At 43.9% G+C, this 17,938-nt stretch overlaps 1 protein-coding gene across 1 annotated transcript in view; it reads left to right on the plus strand.

Moving 5' to 3' along the window:
• The first annotated feature begins 404 nt into the window (after positions 1-404).
• Positions 405-17,938, plus strand: part of mpped2a (metallophosphoesterase domain containing 2a) — a 231,905-nt gene continuing 214,371 nt past the window's right edge. Inside the window, exons 1-2 of the mRNA XM_038806054.1 lie at positions 405-557; positions 2,376-2,659. Coding sequence (XP_038661982.1) covers positions 2,508-2,659 — 152 coding nt within the window. The 5' untranslated portion in view covers positions 405-557; positions 2,376-2,507. The remainder of the gene's footprint in view (positions 558-2,375; positions 2,660-17,938) is intronic.

Genomic DNA, 17,938 nt, shown 5'->3' on the forward strand with positions numbered 1-17,938 from the left:
CCAGTGTTTTTTCCTGGTGCTTTCGCTCTCTGCCTCAATGACCTAACCCTTTCCCCACCTCCCCTTTGGCTCTTCCTCTGCCACCCCTCTTTTTTTGGTTGCACCGCTCCCTCTCTCTCCCTCCTATTGCTCCTCCTGCGGGAGCACTGACCCGAGCGAAGGTCGAAAGCGAGGCTTCGCTGCCATCAGCTCCCGGGTGCCGGTGGGTCGGAGGTTCGAGCCCCGGGGAGGGAAGAGTGGAAAACACAGAGTACTCACCTTTAAACCCAGTGCTCTTCCTTCCTCCCTGCCCTCCCCTTCTTCCCTGTCCCACCTTTTGCTCTCCAGGCAGATATTCCGGGCAATCTCTCTCTCTCCCCCCCCCCCCCGCTCTTACCCTTCCTCCTCCTCCTATCCCATCTCCCTCCCCCCCCCCTCTCAAACCCATCTTCCCCATTATTTTTCCCTCTTCCCCCCTCCCAAAATGATGGATCGAATCCTGTGAAGAGCCGAAAAGGACAATCCTGGATTCCTGAGTCAACCACAACACACAAACACACTAAAAAAAACAAACCGAGGTAATCTTTATATATGTGTGTGTATGTGTGTGTGTAAAAGCAGAAACTGAAACCTTATGCCTGAGAAAAAGAGAGGAGAAGGTTGGAGGAAGGGAGAGGAAAAGGAAAGAAAAGGAAGGAGAGAGAGAGAGAAAGGGAAGAGAGGGGAATAGAAGCAGCCACAAAAGCCCGGGTCGGCGCTGCTGGGTTAGAGGTGCCTTGTCATCACAGCGCGGGAGAGAAACAGAATGGCTTGAACTGAACCTTCTATTTTCGAACGTTGTGTTGCCAAAATGTATCGGATTTAATAGTTCTGAGAAATTGCAATGTTCTAGAGGTCTTGTTAGTGTCAGATAGCAACTCTCCCTGTTTAACCGGTGTTTTGGGGGAGGGGTTTGGTGGGGGGAATGGAATCATTTGCCTGGTTAATTTTTTTAAACACAAAAACACAAGTCTTTTCATGGTTGCGATCTTTTAAAGCAACTGCGACGAAGGCCGGGCTCTTGTGCCCCCCCCCCCCCCCGTAACCCACTGCACAAAAGGCAAGATCAGGATCTCCTGCAAAGTGCAAGCGACTGACCTCGGTCTCTTGCACCTCCCTCCGCCGTCTGATTTCCTATTCACCCCCTCCCTCCCTCCCCACTCCCGTTTCCATTTAATTTCAGCAAAATTACAACCGAGTTCGCTGCTGATGCAGACAAACCGGGCGCAAATGAGGGTCGTTTTGAACTATTGATCTTTATGGGAATTTAGATTTTAAAAAATCGATCTTGCAACAATTTTCCAATATTTGTAAACACCCCAGAGGCCTAGATTGTCAATTATAAAGGGAAAGCAAGGGATTTGTTTTGTTTTATAAAATTGACCAAAGATCGAGAGTGATAGATCACAGCGACCCTGGATGTCATTTATTTTGCATTTTGCAATTATCAGTGAAGAAATACTCAGAGGGAAGGCAAAAACAGTACAGCCTTTAAAAAAAAAGACAGTTAAGTAATGGCCTTAGAGGGACGTTGGATGGTTAATTGTTCTTGTGCCTTGTGTTGAATTAGATATTTCAAATATTAAAAAAAAGATTCAGGGGAAAAAATCTGAATGACTGACGGCGGTGGGATTAGTTAAAGGAATGAATGACGTTTGGAAGAGGGGAAGGTGTTGGAGTTGTGGAAAGTGAGCTATCTCCCATGCCCATTGCTACCGAGTGGATGTCAAGGCAGGAGACCAGAGGCCAGGCAAAGGAAGCAGGGGTTTTCTCGGCATCTCCTCGCCTCTTGGCGTTTAGATCCTGTAAGCGAGGTCTATCACACAAGCCCTGTTGTGATGGTCGTGTTTTAATATAATATTTGCATTGAGAGATGTATTTGAATAAGCTCGGCTTTTTGAAAAAAAATAGCATATTTATAGGTGAGGGAAGGGGGCGGGGGGTTAATAGGTTTTCCCGTATGGAGTGATCCCTCTAGTCCCAAGTTCATGAACTTGAGTCTGTTTTCGGATACCAGTGGTGTAGATTTTGATACAAGCAACAAGGAAAGGGTCGTGGTGCTGTCAATTGCTGTCTATCGGCGTTAGAATCAGTGGTAGAATTTGGAATTTTTACATTTAGAAAAAAATGTGTATGATTTGCAGTGAACAATTTTATTTCACTACATTTTTGTAATAAATACACAATTTTGGGGGGGGGGGGAATCATTCCATGTAATTTTGTATTATTAGAACGTATAAATCAGTCCTGCCAATCGCAGGAGACGGACGATTTAAATTTACAATTGAGTTTGATTTGAACTCCCTGTAATTCGCCCAATTTCACAAATCGTGCATTCTATTTTTGCTCTCCTCTAGGTTTACGCTCTTTATTTTGTTGCTCTCTGATGATTTAATTTGGCGGCTCCTTTACCGGTTGGAAGGCTGGAAGCTCACACGAACAACCGTCCCACAATGTGCTGCCCGGCATCCACCGAAGGAAAGTTGTAAATGGATTTTGTCGAGCAGGGTATTATGGCTCATGGAATTCCTTCGCAGGGGAAAATTACCATCACGGTGGATGAGTACAGCTCCAACCCGACTCAAGCCTTCACTCATTACAACATTAACCAGAGTCGCTTCCAGCCACCCCACGTGCACATGTGAGTACATTTCACTTCATCTGGCCGTAGCAATCGCCTATTAAATTCCCTTTTTGGTGTCGCTTTTAGCCTGCGTCGGAATTAAAAGCACTCCTACTTGGGGGAAATTCATTTATTTTCGTTTGCTTCAACGAAAAAAAAGACTGTCAAATCCCCCAGACCAAGAGCTGATAAAAGTTTGCATTCCTGCAATTTCTTCCACTCTTTGAAGTGATGTGACAGGAATAATGTGCAGGGGGCTGAGCATCCAAACGCTTATTGTGATTCATAGCAATCTATAAATTTGACTTGGAATCGACAAGTAAATTGTTACAGCAGGTTAGTAACCTATTTGTCAATTGTCTGTCAAAAAAGCTGAGGGAATAGGGGAGTACCTAGCCCTGAAGAGGCTTAAGTATATCTTAACCCAGGTCTTAATTTTAGCTGACTGGAATAGAACCAAAGGTGGTTTCCATTACTGCATTATCTAGACACTTTATTATGTTTAATGAGGTGGTGTCCCTTTTTTCTTCGCTGGCCCAGGGTATGTAAGTGATAGTTTTAAACTGTCAGAGAATTTCAGGCAGCACATACTCTATTCCGAGAGGGTTCCTGGCTTTCTGTGCAGCATCCATTAAACTTTGATCAGAAAGTTTTCATGGTGGAACCATCAAAGACCGTGTCTGATTTCTTCATATTTATTTGACTGCTGCTATTAAGAACGGCCTCCTGATCTCAGACAGTGTCGCTTGCTTGGGGAAAGGGGAGGTTAGTGAACTGTATAATGTGCAAACTCATACCTGCCAACAGCAGGAGACCCGGACTTTTTATATACTTTGCTGTTAGGAATCTCTCATTTTCATTTTCTCCTTGCTCTGATGAGAATTCATCAAAATAATTTCAAATTCACTGCATCTGCATGTGATCAAGTTGAAATCAAAAATGTTGCCACAGATCAAGTTGAAATCAAAAATGAATGCACTTATTTCACAGCAATCATTTATCAATAGCCAGCTTTACCTGATTGACAAACAGTCACCGTTTAGAACAGTGCATTCCTAAGATGGATGCATTGAGCTACATGTTTGAGTTGAAAGTAACATGTTTTTAAAAAATCAGAAATTAAAAGGAAAAGTGCATTTTACAAGTAATTTTGATATTGATATTTTTAAGTCGAGATTGTATGTTGGGATCAAGCTATAATATATAACACAATGGACAGCAAATCTCAAACACAGGATCCATAATAGGAACAATGAGCAAACACAGGTTGCACAGTAGGTATAATATTTAAGTGCAGGATACCCAACAGGGACACTTTTTAAAAATACAGGATACACAATGGGAGCTTTTTTTTTACAGCAGTGCGGCCCGATGGGGAGCAGATTTTTAAATGCACGATGCACAATGCAGGCAGTGTTCAAATGTAAGATTCGCAGGGGACCTAGTTTTTAAACGCTGGGTGCACAGTGGTGGAACTGTGACTTGATGTGTTGTCCTAGACATAACAAATCTGTGCTGGCTTGAATTCTTTTCACCCAAAAGAAAAGAAAAGGGTGCTTTCCTGCAATCATTGATCTCATAGGAATGCGACTCTTTTGAGATGCACAATTTCTGGTAAAGTGATTTTGTTAACAGTAGTGGGATGAGGGGTGAGATGAAACAAATCTTTTTCTTCATTGAGCAATCTCATCTGTATTGCTGAGTAGGCAGTGGAGGCTTTTATTCCCAAATGGAGTAAACTTGACAATTGGAAATGGGCAGCTCCAGAATGCCACTGTATAAGGTAGATTGTGTACAAATAAATGTAGGTGGAGGAAAATCCACAAAGGTCTCTCTACGATGCCATGCGGTTGTGATACACTATTCTGAGTGGGCACCTTGAATCAATTATGTGATTAAAACACGAGCTACTGATGACATGTCACAAGAGACGGCATGGACTGCACAACAGACCCTCACTGCATGTTTTTAAAAACACACTGAACTTCACACTATATGTTCCACCAAATAATATATCTTTTTTGAGTGATTTCAAGGCTATAGTGCAATCCTTAAGAGTTCAGACAATGGTTATGAGCAGCTTGAACTTTGCTCCCACAGTTTATGCAGTAATTTTAACCTCAGTTAAATGTCAACCTGGTAACTCAATCCAAGCAAATTGTTATCCATTGTAATGAGTGACATTACTGTTGTACTTCATACATTAGGCAGTGCCACTTTTCATTACCTACTGAAGTACAGTTTTAAAATGTATTTGATTTAAAAATAGTTTTTCATTTGAATATTGGAAACTGTCAGGAGCATGGAGAGTACCTTAACAGTCCATATAGGCTGACCATTTGCTTGCAACACTTATCGGGGATCCCTTTGAGCAGCCAGTGAATATCTGCGTATGCCAGTCAAGGATAGGCTCAGACATGATGCGTCCCATAGTTGAATAGCTGTCAGCGCTCATTCATCTAACCCATCAATTAGGAAATTCTGTAAAGGCAATCAGGGCGATGGGTGGTAACTGTAGCCCCTTGAGAAATGAATGTTTTGACCAGAGAGGAAAGTAATGGTAAAGGAAAAATAAGGGTCATAAAACTGGTCTGGCAAATGGAAACTATCAAGGTTGCTTTTTTGGGGGGATATAACTGGGAGGAGCAATTGAGCCAGCTGATTCCCAAAATAAACGTTTAGCCCCCTGATTTAATAGTAATATTTGGAAGAAAACCCTTTCGGAAAGATGTCCTTTGACTGGTGTGAAACAAGCACAGGTTAAAAGAAGGGATTGATTCAAGAACTTGCAACTGTAGTGAAAGGGTACTCCCGGTTTTTAAAATGACACTTTGGAAGCAAAAATACAATTCTTTCTGATTTAGATGGTGGCAAACTTGAACTATCTATCCAGGCTATTAGAAAATGTACATGTCCATTTTGAGATTTCATTTCCGCTTGTGCACTGATCGGTGCATCTGCATCAAATTCTTTTGTGTTCTGTTTAAAATGTTCTAACAATGCTATCAAAATCACTTGCAGCGGAATGTTAACCAGTTTGTGTTAACCAGTACATTTCCAAAGAAATGATATTCAAAGCAGATTTGAGTTTGGTTTCCTTTAATTTGCCACTACCTGCTCGTAAAAACCTAAAACACTCACTTAAAATGCTGTTGAGACTGGGGATCAATTGAGAAATTTCAAAGCTGGAAATTACAGATTTTTGTTAGGGGTATTAAGGGTTACAGAGCTGCGTGGGTGGATGAAGTTAAGACACAGATAAACCATGATCCAATTAAATGGTGGAACTGCCTGAATGGCCTAATCCTGCCCTAGGACTGTTGAGTCCCGGGACCACCAGGCCGAGCAATCTGCCCGAATGTATTCTGGCTCTTGTTTATGTCTGTGAAGCATGTATTATTGGAAAAGTCATTATTTCTGATTGAACTATCAATGATATTTGCATTATTGGGAGAGGAGCGAAGAGAAGATTGTTGAGTTGCAGCATCGTATTAGTGATTTGGAAGAATGAACTGAGGGCACTGTTGCTAAGGTTGCAGATGATACAAAGATATGCAGAGGGACAGGTAGTATTGAGGGAGCAGTGGGGCTGCAGAGGGACTTGGGCAGGCTGGAAGAGTGGGAAAAGAAGTGGTAGATGGAATACAATGTGGAAAAGTGTGAGGTGATGCACTTTGGTAGGAAGAATGAAGGCACAGACTATTTGCTAAATGGGAAAAGGCTTAGGAAATCAAAAGCACAAAGGGGCCTAGGAGTCCCCTAGGAGTTCAAGATTCTCTTAAGGTTCACGTGCAAGTTCAGTCGGCAGTTAGGAAGACAAATGCAATGTTAGCATTCATGTCGCTAGAGTACAAGAGCAGAGATGTACTTCTGAGGTTGTATAAAGTCTAGTCAGAACCCATATGGAGTATTATGAGCAGTTTTGGGCCCCAAATTTAAGGAAGGATATGCTGGCCTTGGAAAGGGTCGAGAGGACGTTCACAAGAATGATCCCTGGAATGAAAAGCTTGTCATATGAGCAGCGGTTGAGGACTCTGTGTCTGAACACGTTGGAGTATGGAAGGATGAGTGGAGGTCTTACAGAAACTTGCAGGATACTGATAGGCCTAAATAGAGTGGAAGTGGAGAGGATGTTTCCAGTAGTAGGAAAGACTAGAACCCGAGTGCACAGCCTCAGACTGAAGGGATGATCCTTCAAAACTGAGATGAGGAGGAAGTTCTTCAGCCAGAGGGTGGTGAATCTGTGGAACTCTTTGCCTCAGAGGCTGTGGAGGCCAAATCACTGAGTATCGTTAAGACAGAGATAGATAGTTTCTTGATTAATAAGGGGATCAGCGGTTATGGGGCAAAGGCAGGAGAATAAAAATAATAATTACTTATTGCCACAAGTAGGCTTCAATGAAGTTACTGTGAAAAGCCCCGAGTCACAACATTCCGGCGCCTGTCCGGGGAGGCCGGTATGGGAATTGAACCCACACTGCTGGCATTGTTCTGCATTACAAGCCAGCTGTTTAGCTAAACCAGCCCCTGAATGGGGATGAGAAACATATCAGCCATGATTGAATGGCGGAGCAGATTAATTGGCCTAAATGGCCTAATTCTGCTCCTATGTCTTATGCTCTTATGATCTTAACACAACGCTCACTATTAAAAGTGAAAGGTTAATCCAAATCATAAAGTGAAAAAGGTAGTCATTCTGATTGATTTTGTTGATTGGACATGACCGACTCTGATCTACTTGATTCTATTTCAGGGCTGGATTTGCACGACACATGCATATTTGTATACTCCACGGTTATGTCCTTCATATCTGTATGGGACCACTTGGGGTTGAATCATAAAATGAACATAGCATGGAGGAGACCAACCTGCCTGCTGTGTCTCTGCTGACTCTCTGTAAAAGCTACTCAGCTAGTCCCACTCCGCTGCCTTTTCCCCTTAGCCCTGTAGATTGTTTCCATTAGATAATTGTCCAATTTCCTTTTGAAAGCCACAATTGAATCTGTCTCCACCACATGCGAACAGTGCATTCCTAACCACTCACTGTGTGAAAAATAATTTTTCCTCATGTTGCCTCTGGTTCTATTGCCAGTCACCTTAAATCAGTGTCCTCAGACTCTCAACACTTTCGCCAACAGGAACAGTTTCTCCGATCTACTCTGTCCAGACCGCTCATTATTTTGAGCACCTCTATCAAATCTCCTCTCAATCTTCTTTGAAGAGAGATATCCCAGTTTCACCAGTCTGTCTCTGGAACTGATGTCCTCACATCCTTTCTCTTGTACGGTGTCCAAAGCTGGACACAATACTCCAGCTGAGTCTGAAGTAGTATCTTATAAAGGCTCATCATAACTTCCTTGCTTTTGTAATCTATGCTCCTCTTTATAAATGCACTGAGTTAAACTAGTGTGCATATAATAAGGTAGTGATTGGGCAAGACTTTATGGGTGGCACGGTGGCACAGTGGGTGGCACGGTGCCACAGTGGTTAGCACTGCTGGTTAGCGCCAGGGACGCAGGTTCAGTTCCGGCTTTGGGGTCTGTCTGTGCAAAGTTTGCACATTTTCCCTGTGTCTGTGTGGATTTCCTCCGAGTGCTCCAGTTTCCTCCCACAGTCCAAACATGTGCAGGTTAGCTGGATTGGCCATACTAAAATTGCCCCTTAGTATGCAGGTTAGACTGGGTATGGGGATAGTGCAGGAGAGTGGGTGCGGGGGAACTAGCCCTAAAAACATGGTTGAAGAATTTTTTTTAAGTTACTCTGAGATTTGAAGCACTACAGGGGGAAAGGAAGTGGGAGTGGAGCTCTATCAGAGATCTGACACATATGCAATGGGCCAAGTGGCCTCCTTCCTTACGCTTCTATGAATACTTTTCTTCCTTATATCTTTATATGGCTTGATCAGAAAGTGTTAATTTATACCATTTAGCTTTTGTAATGCTCACATTTTTAGAATATAGTATTTATGAGGTTTCCTTTAACGCTTCAGGATATGCTGAAGTGTTTGAAAATCTCAAAGTCATTGTGATACATTTGAATTGAAGTCTCTGTTGTAATGTAGAAAATGTAATGTAATAGGTATTTGGATATTCAGCTAAGGAAGCTGCTTAAATACAATGTGGGTTTCCAAGTATTCTGTTTGTTCCTATTCATTGGTTCAGCACTGAAGAACGAGTCCCATTTCATGTTTGTTGCCTTTTTGTCTTTCACAGAGGGTGCAACACTTCACTCTTTGTAATGTGTTCGTATGAAATAAAATAGAGATCAGGCAATAATTCGGGACCAAATGAATTGGCATTTGGAAAATCAATGGATGTCAGCATTGATCTATTAAAGATAAGTTGGGCTGGATTCTCCATCGGCGGGCTCCTCCATTCCACCGGCATGCACTCATACCCGCGGATTTCTCGACGGCGTAAGGGTGCCCACAATGGGAAAGCCCATTGACCGGCTGCTGGAACAGAGAATCCCACTGCTGGCAGGGGTGCACCGCACCAGAAAAGGGGTGTGGCAGGACGGAGAATCCTGCCATTGTGTTTGACTTACTTGTTTGAGTTCTTTGATGAAGTAATGGAGAGGGTTCATGAAGGTAGTACGGTTGATGTTGTGCTTATGAATTTTCAAAACAAGTTTGACAGATTACTACATAATAGTCTTGTAAACAACGTTAAATGCAACTGAAGGGTCAGTGGTAGAATAGATACAGAATTAGCTAGGGGACAGAAAATAGAGGGTAATGGTGAATAGTCTTTCAGACTGGATGGGGCTGTACAGTGCCATTTCCCCAGGTGTTGCTCTTAGCACTACTGTTCTTTTTGATATTCATTAATGATCTGCAAGTTTGCAGATGATATAAAACTCAGAAATGCAGCAGTGAGGAGGGTAATAACAGACAACAGGAGGATGTAGACTGTTAAAATGGCAGATGCATTTTAATGCAGGCAAGTGTGAAGTGATATATGTCGGGAGGAAAAATAAGGAGAAGTAATGTGAATGCAATGGTATAATTTTAAAGGGGGTGCAGGAACAGGGCGATCTGGTGGTGCAAGTGTACAAACCCTTGACAGTGGCCGGTCAAGTTCAGAAGGCTGTTTTTTTGAAACATAAAATCCTTGGCGTTACCTGCGAGGAATAGAATACAAAAGCAAGGGAGCTATGCTAAATATTTAGCAAACACAGGTTAGGTCTCCACTGGAGATTGTGGCCAATTTTGACCGTGGTATTTTAGGAAGAAAGTGAGGGCTTTAAAGAGAGCGCGGAAGAAATTTTATCAGAATGGTACGTGGGATGAGGAACTTCAGCTATATGGAGAAACTGCATGGAAGCTGGGATTTCTTTTCCTTAGGCAACAGAAAATTAAGAGAGATTTGCCAGAAATGCTCCAAATCATGAATGTTTGTACTGAGTAAATAAGGAGGAAATATTTCCAACGGTAGAAAGGTCCATCACCACAGGACACAGATTTAAGTTTTTTAAGAAATTCCTTTATGGGATGTAGGTGTCACTGACTAGACCAGCATTTATTGCCTATCCCTAGTTGCCCTTCAGAAGGTGTGTTGCCTTCTTGAACCGCTGCAGTCCCTGAGGTGTACGTACACCCACAGTGCTATTGTGGAGGTTATTCCAGGATTTTGACATAGTGTCAGTGAATGAACAGTGATATATTTCCAAGTCAGGATGGTGAGTGACTTGGAGGGGAACTTCCAGGTGGTGGTGTTCCCAGGCATCAGCTGCTGTTGTCCTTCTAAAAGGTAGTGTCGTGGGTTTGGAAGGCTTTAGAAACCTTGGTGACTTCCTGCAGCACATCTTGGAGATGTTACACACTGCTGTTACTGTTCGTCGGTAATGGAGGGATTGGATGTTTGTGGAAGGGTTTGCAATCAAGTCCAGGATGGTGTTGAGCTTTGTGAGTGTTGTTGGAGCTGCACCGCTCAGGGAAGTGGAGAGTATTTCACCACACTCCTGACTTGTGCCTTGTGGATAGTGGACAGGTTTGGGGAGTCAGGAAGTGACATATTTGCCACATGATTCCTAGCCTTTGACCTGCTCTAGTAGTCACAGTATTTATATGGCTGGCCCAGTGCAGTTTCTGGTCAATGGTGACCCCCAGGATATTGATAGTGGGGATTCAGCGATGGTAATGCCATTGAATGTCAAGGGCTAGATCCTCTCTTGTTGGAGATGGTTATTGCCTGGCATTTGAGTGGCACAAATGTTACTTGCTGCCTGTCAGCCCAAGCCTGGATATTGTCTATTATTTGTCCAGGTCTTGCTGCATTTTGACATAGGCTGCTTCAGTATCTAAGTAATCGTGGATGATACTGAATATTGTACAGTTAGCTGCGAATATCCCCACTTCTGACCTTACGATGGAAGGAAGGTCATTGATGAAGCAGCTGAAGATTGTTGGGCCTAGGACACGACCCTGAGCAACTCCTACACTGATGTCCTGGAGCTGAGATGATTGACCTCCAACCACCACAGCTAGCTTCTTTTGTGCCAGGTATAACTCCAATCAGTAGAGAGTTTTCCCCCTGATTCTTATTGACTCCAGTTTGCTGGGGCTCCTTGATGCCATATTCAGTCAAATGCTGCCTTGATATCAAGGGCAGTCACTCTCACCTCAGCTCTTTTGTCCATGTTTGAAGCAAGGCTTTAATGAGGTCAGAAGCTGAAAGACACTGGCAGAACCCAAACTGTATGCCCCAGAACAGGTTATTGCTGACTCCCCTTCTCAACCTTGCCCCTCACCAGCATTTTCTCTTTTGGGATATTTGTGGAGTCTCCTCCTCCTGTGGGCTGTTTAATTTTTTTAAATAAATTTAGAGTACCCAATTATTTTTTCAAATTAAGGGGCAATTTACTGCAGTCAATCCACCTAAACTGCACATCTTTTGGGGTGTGGGGGTGAAAACCATGCAGACACAGGGAGAACGTGCAAACTCCACATGGACAGTGACCCAGGGCCGGGATTCGAACCCAGGTCCTCAGCGCCGTAGGCAGCAATGCTAACCACTGTGCTACTGTGCTGCCCTTGTGAGCTGTTTAATTGTCCACCAGCATTCACAACTGAATTGGCAGGACTGCAGAGCTTCCGTTGGGTTTGGGATCACTTAACTCTTTGCTGCTTTTGCTTTTTGGCACACACGTTGTAGCTTCATAAGGTTGACACCTCATTTTTAGGTATGCCTGGTTTTGCTCCTGGCAGGCCCCCCTTCGCTCTTCATTAAACCAGGGTTGCTCTCCTGGTTTGGTAGCCATGGTGGAGTGGGGGATATGCCAGCCCATGAGTTTACAGATTGTGGTTGAGAACAATTCTGCTGCTGCTGATGGCCCACAGCGCCTCATGATTGCACAGTTTTGAGCTGCTAGATCGATTCGAAGTCAATCCCATTTAGCACAGTGGTAGTGCCACACAACATGATGGAGGATATCCTCAATGTGAAGACAGGACTTCGTCGCTGTGGTGATATGCATCACTGTAAATATACAAGGGGTTAATGTAGATACACTAGGACACTGTAAATACACAAGGGGTTAATGTAAATACACTTAGACTAGATAAACACTAGAGGGAGCACCAGAGACATCCTGACACACAGAGATTCAACCAATAGGCCAGTAAGATAGGACATGACCAATGGGCAGTCACGACACACACAGAGGTGTCACTGACGCAAGGGGGCTACCCATATAAAAGGACAGGGCACACATGCTCTTTCTCTTTCCATAGGCGACTCTCAGAGACAGGCGCAAATCAGGAAAGCATCACACCCACTGCATGGATTAGAGCAGACTGGTTAGTTAGATATAGGGCTGTATTCTCCCCTACCCGGCGTGGCCCACCTTTGAGGGCCAGCCCCACGCCGGAGCGGTTTGCACCAGAAGACTGGCGCAAAATACCGGCGCCCCCGGCAGCGGGGCTGGCCGAAAGGCTTTCGCCGGTCGGCGCATGCGCCGGCAGGGACGTCAGCGGCAGCTGGCCGCTGACGTCACTGCCGGCGCATGCGCGATGTGGGGTTCTCTTCCGCTTCCGCCATGGCGGCCGCGGAAGAAAATAGTGCACCCAGGGCACTGGCCCGGAGTCTGAGCGGGAGGCCCCGATCGCGGGCCAGGCCACCGTGGGGGCACCCCCCGGAGTTCGATCGCCCCCCACCCCCCCCAGGACCCCGGGGCCCGCTCACGCCGCTGATCCCGCCGTTCCAGAGGTGGTTCAAACCTCGGCAGCGGGAGAGGCCTCCCAGCGGCGGGACTTCGGCCCATCCGGGCCGGAGAATCACCGCAGGGGCCTCTCCGATCGGAGTGGCGAGATGCCGCCGCCGCCACTTCCCGGGTGGCGGAGAATCTCTGCCACGGCAGGGGCGGGATTTTAGGCGGCCCCAGGCGATTCTCCGACCCTGCTGGGGGTCGGAGAATTTCGCCCCATAGTTACTAGAGTTAGATTAGCAAGAGAGTTGAACTCAAGTAGGAGAATTGTTAATGGTTCAATAAATGTGTTAAACCCATCTCCAAGTCTGAACCTTCCTTTGTCAGAGTATACATCAAGGAAGCAGCTTATGCTACGTCAAGAAGCATAACACGACAGTCTCCACAAGGACTGTGCAGTGGTCAGATTTAAGGTGATTGGCAAAAGAACTACAATTGACATGAGGAACTAATTTTTACTTAGCAAGTTATAGCACTCTCTGAAAAGCCCTTGGAAGCAGAGTCAATAACAACTGTCAAAATAGAGTTGCATAAACATTTGCAGGGTAAAGAAAAACTCAGGGATATTGAGCATGGGAGGGAAATTGGGAATAATTGGATAACACTACAAAATAATCATCCCAAGGAGAATGGCCTCCTTCCATGAAACCTCATTACAATGCACCAGAAGTGGGGAAGTGGCCATGCTCGGGATCGATTGATTATTGCATCCAGTGGATGGAAATGGAAATCCCGTGTCAGTGCTATGCACGAGTTCGCCATCACGTTGGTGCTGGGGTAATACCGGCAATTCTGTGCATACAGTAACTTAAAAATGCCCTCTGCAAAGGCTAGTGTGAGATGTGAAACCTTCAAATTCCTCACTGCAACCATCTATTTTGTCTTCCAATTATTGTGCACGGCCTTTAATGCACCGCGAGTGTAGCCCAGGCTAAACTGTCATTGATTAGTGGGAATTGTGGACGGTATGACTAAATTCAACAAAACTCCAAACCAATTGCGCCACATGGCCCTTTTAAAAGCTGAGCAATAGGATGCCTCTTCTCCATTACCGTCGTCTCTTTCATCCGTGCGATTAGTTAGCATTCATTTGTCATTGCCACAAAAAACAGGTGTCCCTTGTCTTTAAGGGATATGGGATTTGCATTTATATAGTGCCTTTCTTTACCCCAGGAGGTCTAAAAGCATCTTGTGTCCAAAGTATAACTCTTTGAAATGTTGTCACTATTGTAAGGCAGGGAAATGTGGCAGCCAGTTTGTGAATGCTGAACTCTGACAAGCAGTAGTGTGATAATGAACAAATCAGCTTTTTTTTGGTCATGTTAGTTGAGTGATAAATAATAGCCAGGACACCAGACAGAATTCCCTTGCTCTTCCTTCAAATGCTTCAAATTATTGACTTAAAATATTCCATCCTGCAGTTATGAATCAGTTCTTTTGTTTTCTGTGGGCAGGAGAGTGAGAGCGGAGATAAGAGTATTAAATTACACTTCCAGTACAATGTTTGTATTTTGGAAAAGTTGAGGTGAGTGCCATGGGAGATCTAACTTTCTTGGGTCAGTGCTCTTCCTGTAGTTACATGAATAGGAACAGTCGGCAGAAGGGGGAACTATTGTCAAAGATACAAAGAGACATGATGTTGGCATGAGCTTGTGTGATCTGTGGTGAACCTCAGTGCTTTTTAGCACTTGTTCTCCGGACTAATATGAAAAGCTCAGTGTCCCAGTCTCGCACCACATCAAGTGTGGCAATGTAACTTGCTGCTTCATAAAGCCAACAGTGTGGCAATTTTGTTTAGATTGAGAAGCTAGTTGGGAGGGAATCATTCCCAGGCAGATTGCGTTCCCCAGTTCAGTACAGTAGAGGTTTCCAAATTTTTCCGTGTCATGCAATCCCATACAAATGTTGTCACTAACTTCGCCGGCCCCCAAATACTGACAAATCATCAGGGAGTCCCAATGCAAACTATTGAAAGGCATTGCCATTAACCCAAAATAAAACAGTCCTTTCATTGCAAGACAGCAAGGTTTTAAAATTTTTTATCAGTTTGCACCAGCAATAACAAGATTGTAAGCAGAGTTACAGGATTGACGAAAGACAGACAAAAAGACATCAGGACCCCATTGGATCACAACATGGTAACAGAAGAGGAAGGCCATTGTAGCCGAGCCATTCAGAAATCCCCATCTCTGTCCTGTTACTTTGACTGGTTGTTCCTTCCATTATTCCAGGATTTTCACCTCCAGTATTCCATCTGGGAGTTTGTTCCAGTTCCAGTTAATCACTCTCTGTCTAAGGGAAAAAACTGACTCCTTCCTGCCTTCCACCGGCATGGCCTCTAACTCTGCTTTTGCTTTGTTTGATAATATCAATCCTAACTACTTATTGCCAGTTTAGACCTGCCATTTCCCCCACCCTTGTCATACTCTCACAATAGAATTCAAAGTAATTTTCTGGATTTTTCTTTTCCATACCGTCCTGTGTAGCCGCTTAACTTCATGGCTGAAGAGTTCTTTAATTTTAATTCATGCATGAGCCTCTTCAGCCTGTGGACCTTGGTGTGAAAACCTGTGCGATGATGGATTAGAAATGCAATGTGAGCACACAATCAAATCAGGAATAGAGTGTGACTCATGAGCACGCTGAACAAGGAATCTTAAATAAGCACCATTGATGAATTCAAACTTTGAATTCATATTTTATTTATTATTGGGACAGATTTGGTGCAAAGGATTATCTGGGCACAGTGCAGAGAGGAACATTGGATAGGCTCGACCCCGGACCCCTTTCCCACTTTTCCTCTTGTTTGTGGCGCCCAAGTGCAAACCAGTTATGCATGATTAAAAATCTGAGCCGTTTGAAGACTAATGTATTGATTCAATCTAGCAGACTTTTATCTTTGGTGGTTTTACATATTCAAAAGTGTGGATGCTTGGTATAAAAATCACCATTAAATAATCAAATATCACAGGACAGAAGGAGGCTATTCAGCCTATTCAGTGTGTGTTAGCTTGTTCCAAGAACAATCCAATTAGTCCTACTCCTTCGTTCTTTCCCCATATTCCTGCAATTTGCTTCTCCGTCAAATATTTATCCAGCTCTCAGTTGAAGATTACTGTATCCACCATGCCATCCAGACAGTGCATTCCAAATCCTAACTATCTTCCCAATGATAAATTACCAAGTGCAGAAGGCCGTAATATTTCATAGGCAGGCTGAGAACTAACTGCTGCCCTTATTAGTGAATGGTTTAATGAGGTTTTCCTCTCTCTGTTATGTAACTGAGGTGCTTTTAACACTTTTGAAGTAATTATTTGTTAGTTTAAAGTGCAGGATCGGGGTCGCTGGCAGCACAGTTTGTTAGACACCTCTCAACTTTCACCTCTGGAATTCTGCGTTAACAATCGCACTAGGATCAGGAGTAGGCCATTCAGCCCCTCAAGCTTCTCCACCATTCAGTAAGATCATGGCTGATCTGATTGTGGCCTCAACTCCACATTTTACCTAAAACCGAACTCCACCCAAGAGGAGGCGAATCACCACTATTTATTGAGCACGGTAGTGTGCTAGTTATGCAGCAGGACTAGTAATCCAAAAGTCTGGACAATCGTTGAAGTCTGAGAATTTGAATTTGATTTTAGAAATTTTGGTGATAACATTATCAGTGAATGTGACTGGATTTTGTCTTTTAAGAAAGGAAACTGGCTGTCCTTACTTAATCTGGCACATGTGTTATTCCAGCCCCACCATCTATGTGGTTGAATATTAACTGCCACTCAACCAGACAACTGGTGGTGGGCAATAAATTTCAACCTTGTCAGTGGTGCCGACATCTTGGGCGTGATTAAGATTAGCTAGGTTATTTATCTTAGATGCCCTGCTATAATCATCTATGCCTTTGTAACTTCTAGACTTGGCTATTCTAAGAACCTAAGGACTTGGTGCAAGAATAGGTAATTCAGCCCCTCGAGCCTGCTCCGCCATTCAATACGATCGTCGCTGATCTCATCTTGGCTTCAACTCCACTTTCCTGCCCATTCTCCATAACTCTTCAACCCATTACTAATTAAAAGTCTGCCTATTTCCTCCTTAAACTTACTCTGGGGTGGTGAATTCCACAGATTCATGACCCTTTGAGAGAAGTAATTTCTCATCTCTGTTTTAAATCTGTTACACCTTACCCTAAAACTATGACCTCTCATTCTACATTGCGCCACAAGAGGAAACATCTGCTCTACCGACATCTACTTTGTCAATACTTTTTATCATCCAATATATCGCAATTAGGTCTCCTCTCATTCATCCAAACTCTAGAGATTATATTGGATTGTATTTGGGTTTATTGTCACGTGTACCCAGGTACAGTGAAAAGTATTGTTCTGCGTACAGTCCTGACATTGTCCATACATGAAATACATAGGATATACGATAAATACACAATATAAATACATCAACATAGTTATTGGGTGAAGCATACTGAGTGTAGTATACTCAGTAGAGTAGATGTGTGGAGAGATCAGTTCAGCCCATAAGAAGGTCATTCAGGAGTCTGGTACCTGTGGAGAAGCTTTTTTGAATCTGTTTGTGTATGTTCTCAGACTTACGTATCTCCTGCCTGATGGAAGAGGTTGGAATAGAGAATAACCCATGTGGGAGGGGTCTTTGATTATGCTGCCTAGACAGAGGGATGGGAAATGGATGGGAAACAGCTTCGCGCGATGAACTGGGCTGTGTTCACGACTCTCTGAAGTTTCTTGCGGTCCTGGGTCGAGCAGTTGCCATACCAGGCTGTTATGCAGCCTGATAGGATGCTTTCTATGATACGTCTGTCAAAATTGGTGAGAATCAATGTGGACATGCCAAATTTCCTTAGTTTCCTGAGGAAGTATAGGCATTGTTGTGCTTTCTTGGTCGTAGCATCGACGTGGGTGGACCAGGACAGGACAGATTAATGTGCACACCTAGGAATTTGAAGCTGTCAACCATCTCCACCTCAGCACAATTGATGCAGACAGGGGTGTGTGCAATATTTTGCTTCCTGAAGTCAATGACCAACTTCTTAGATTTGATGACGTTGAGGAAGAGATTGTT

Source organism: Scyliorhinus canicula, chromosome 9 (assembly GCF_902713615.1).
Source record: "Scyliorhinus canicula chromosome 9, sScyCan1.1, whole genome shotgun sequence".
Lineage (NCBI taxonomy): Eukaryota > Metazoa > Chordata > Chondrichthyes > Carcharhiniformes > Scyliorhinidae > Scyliorhinus > Scyliorhinus canicula.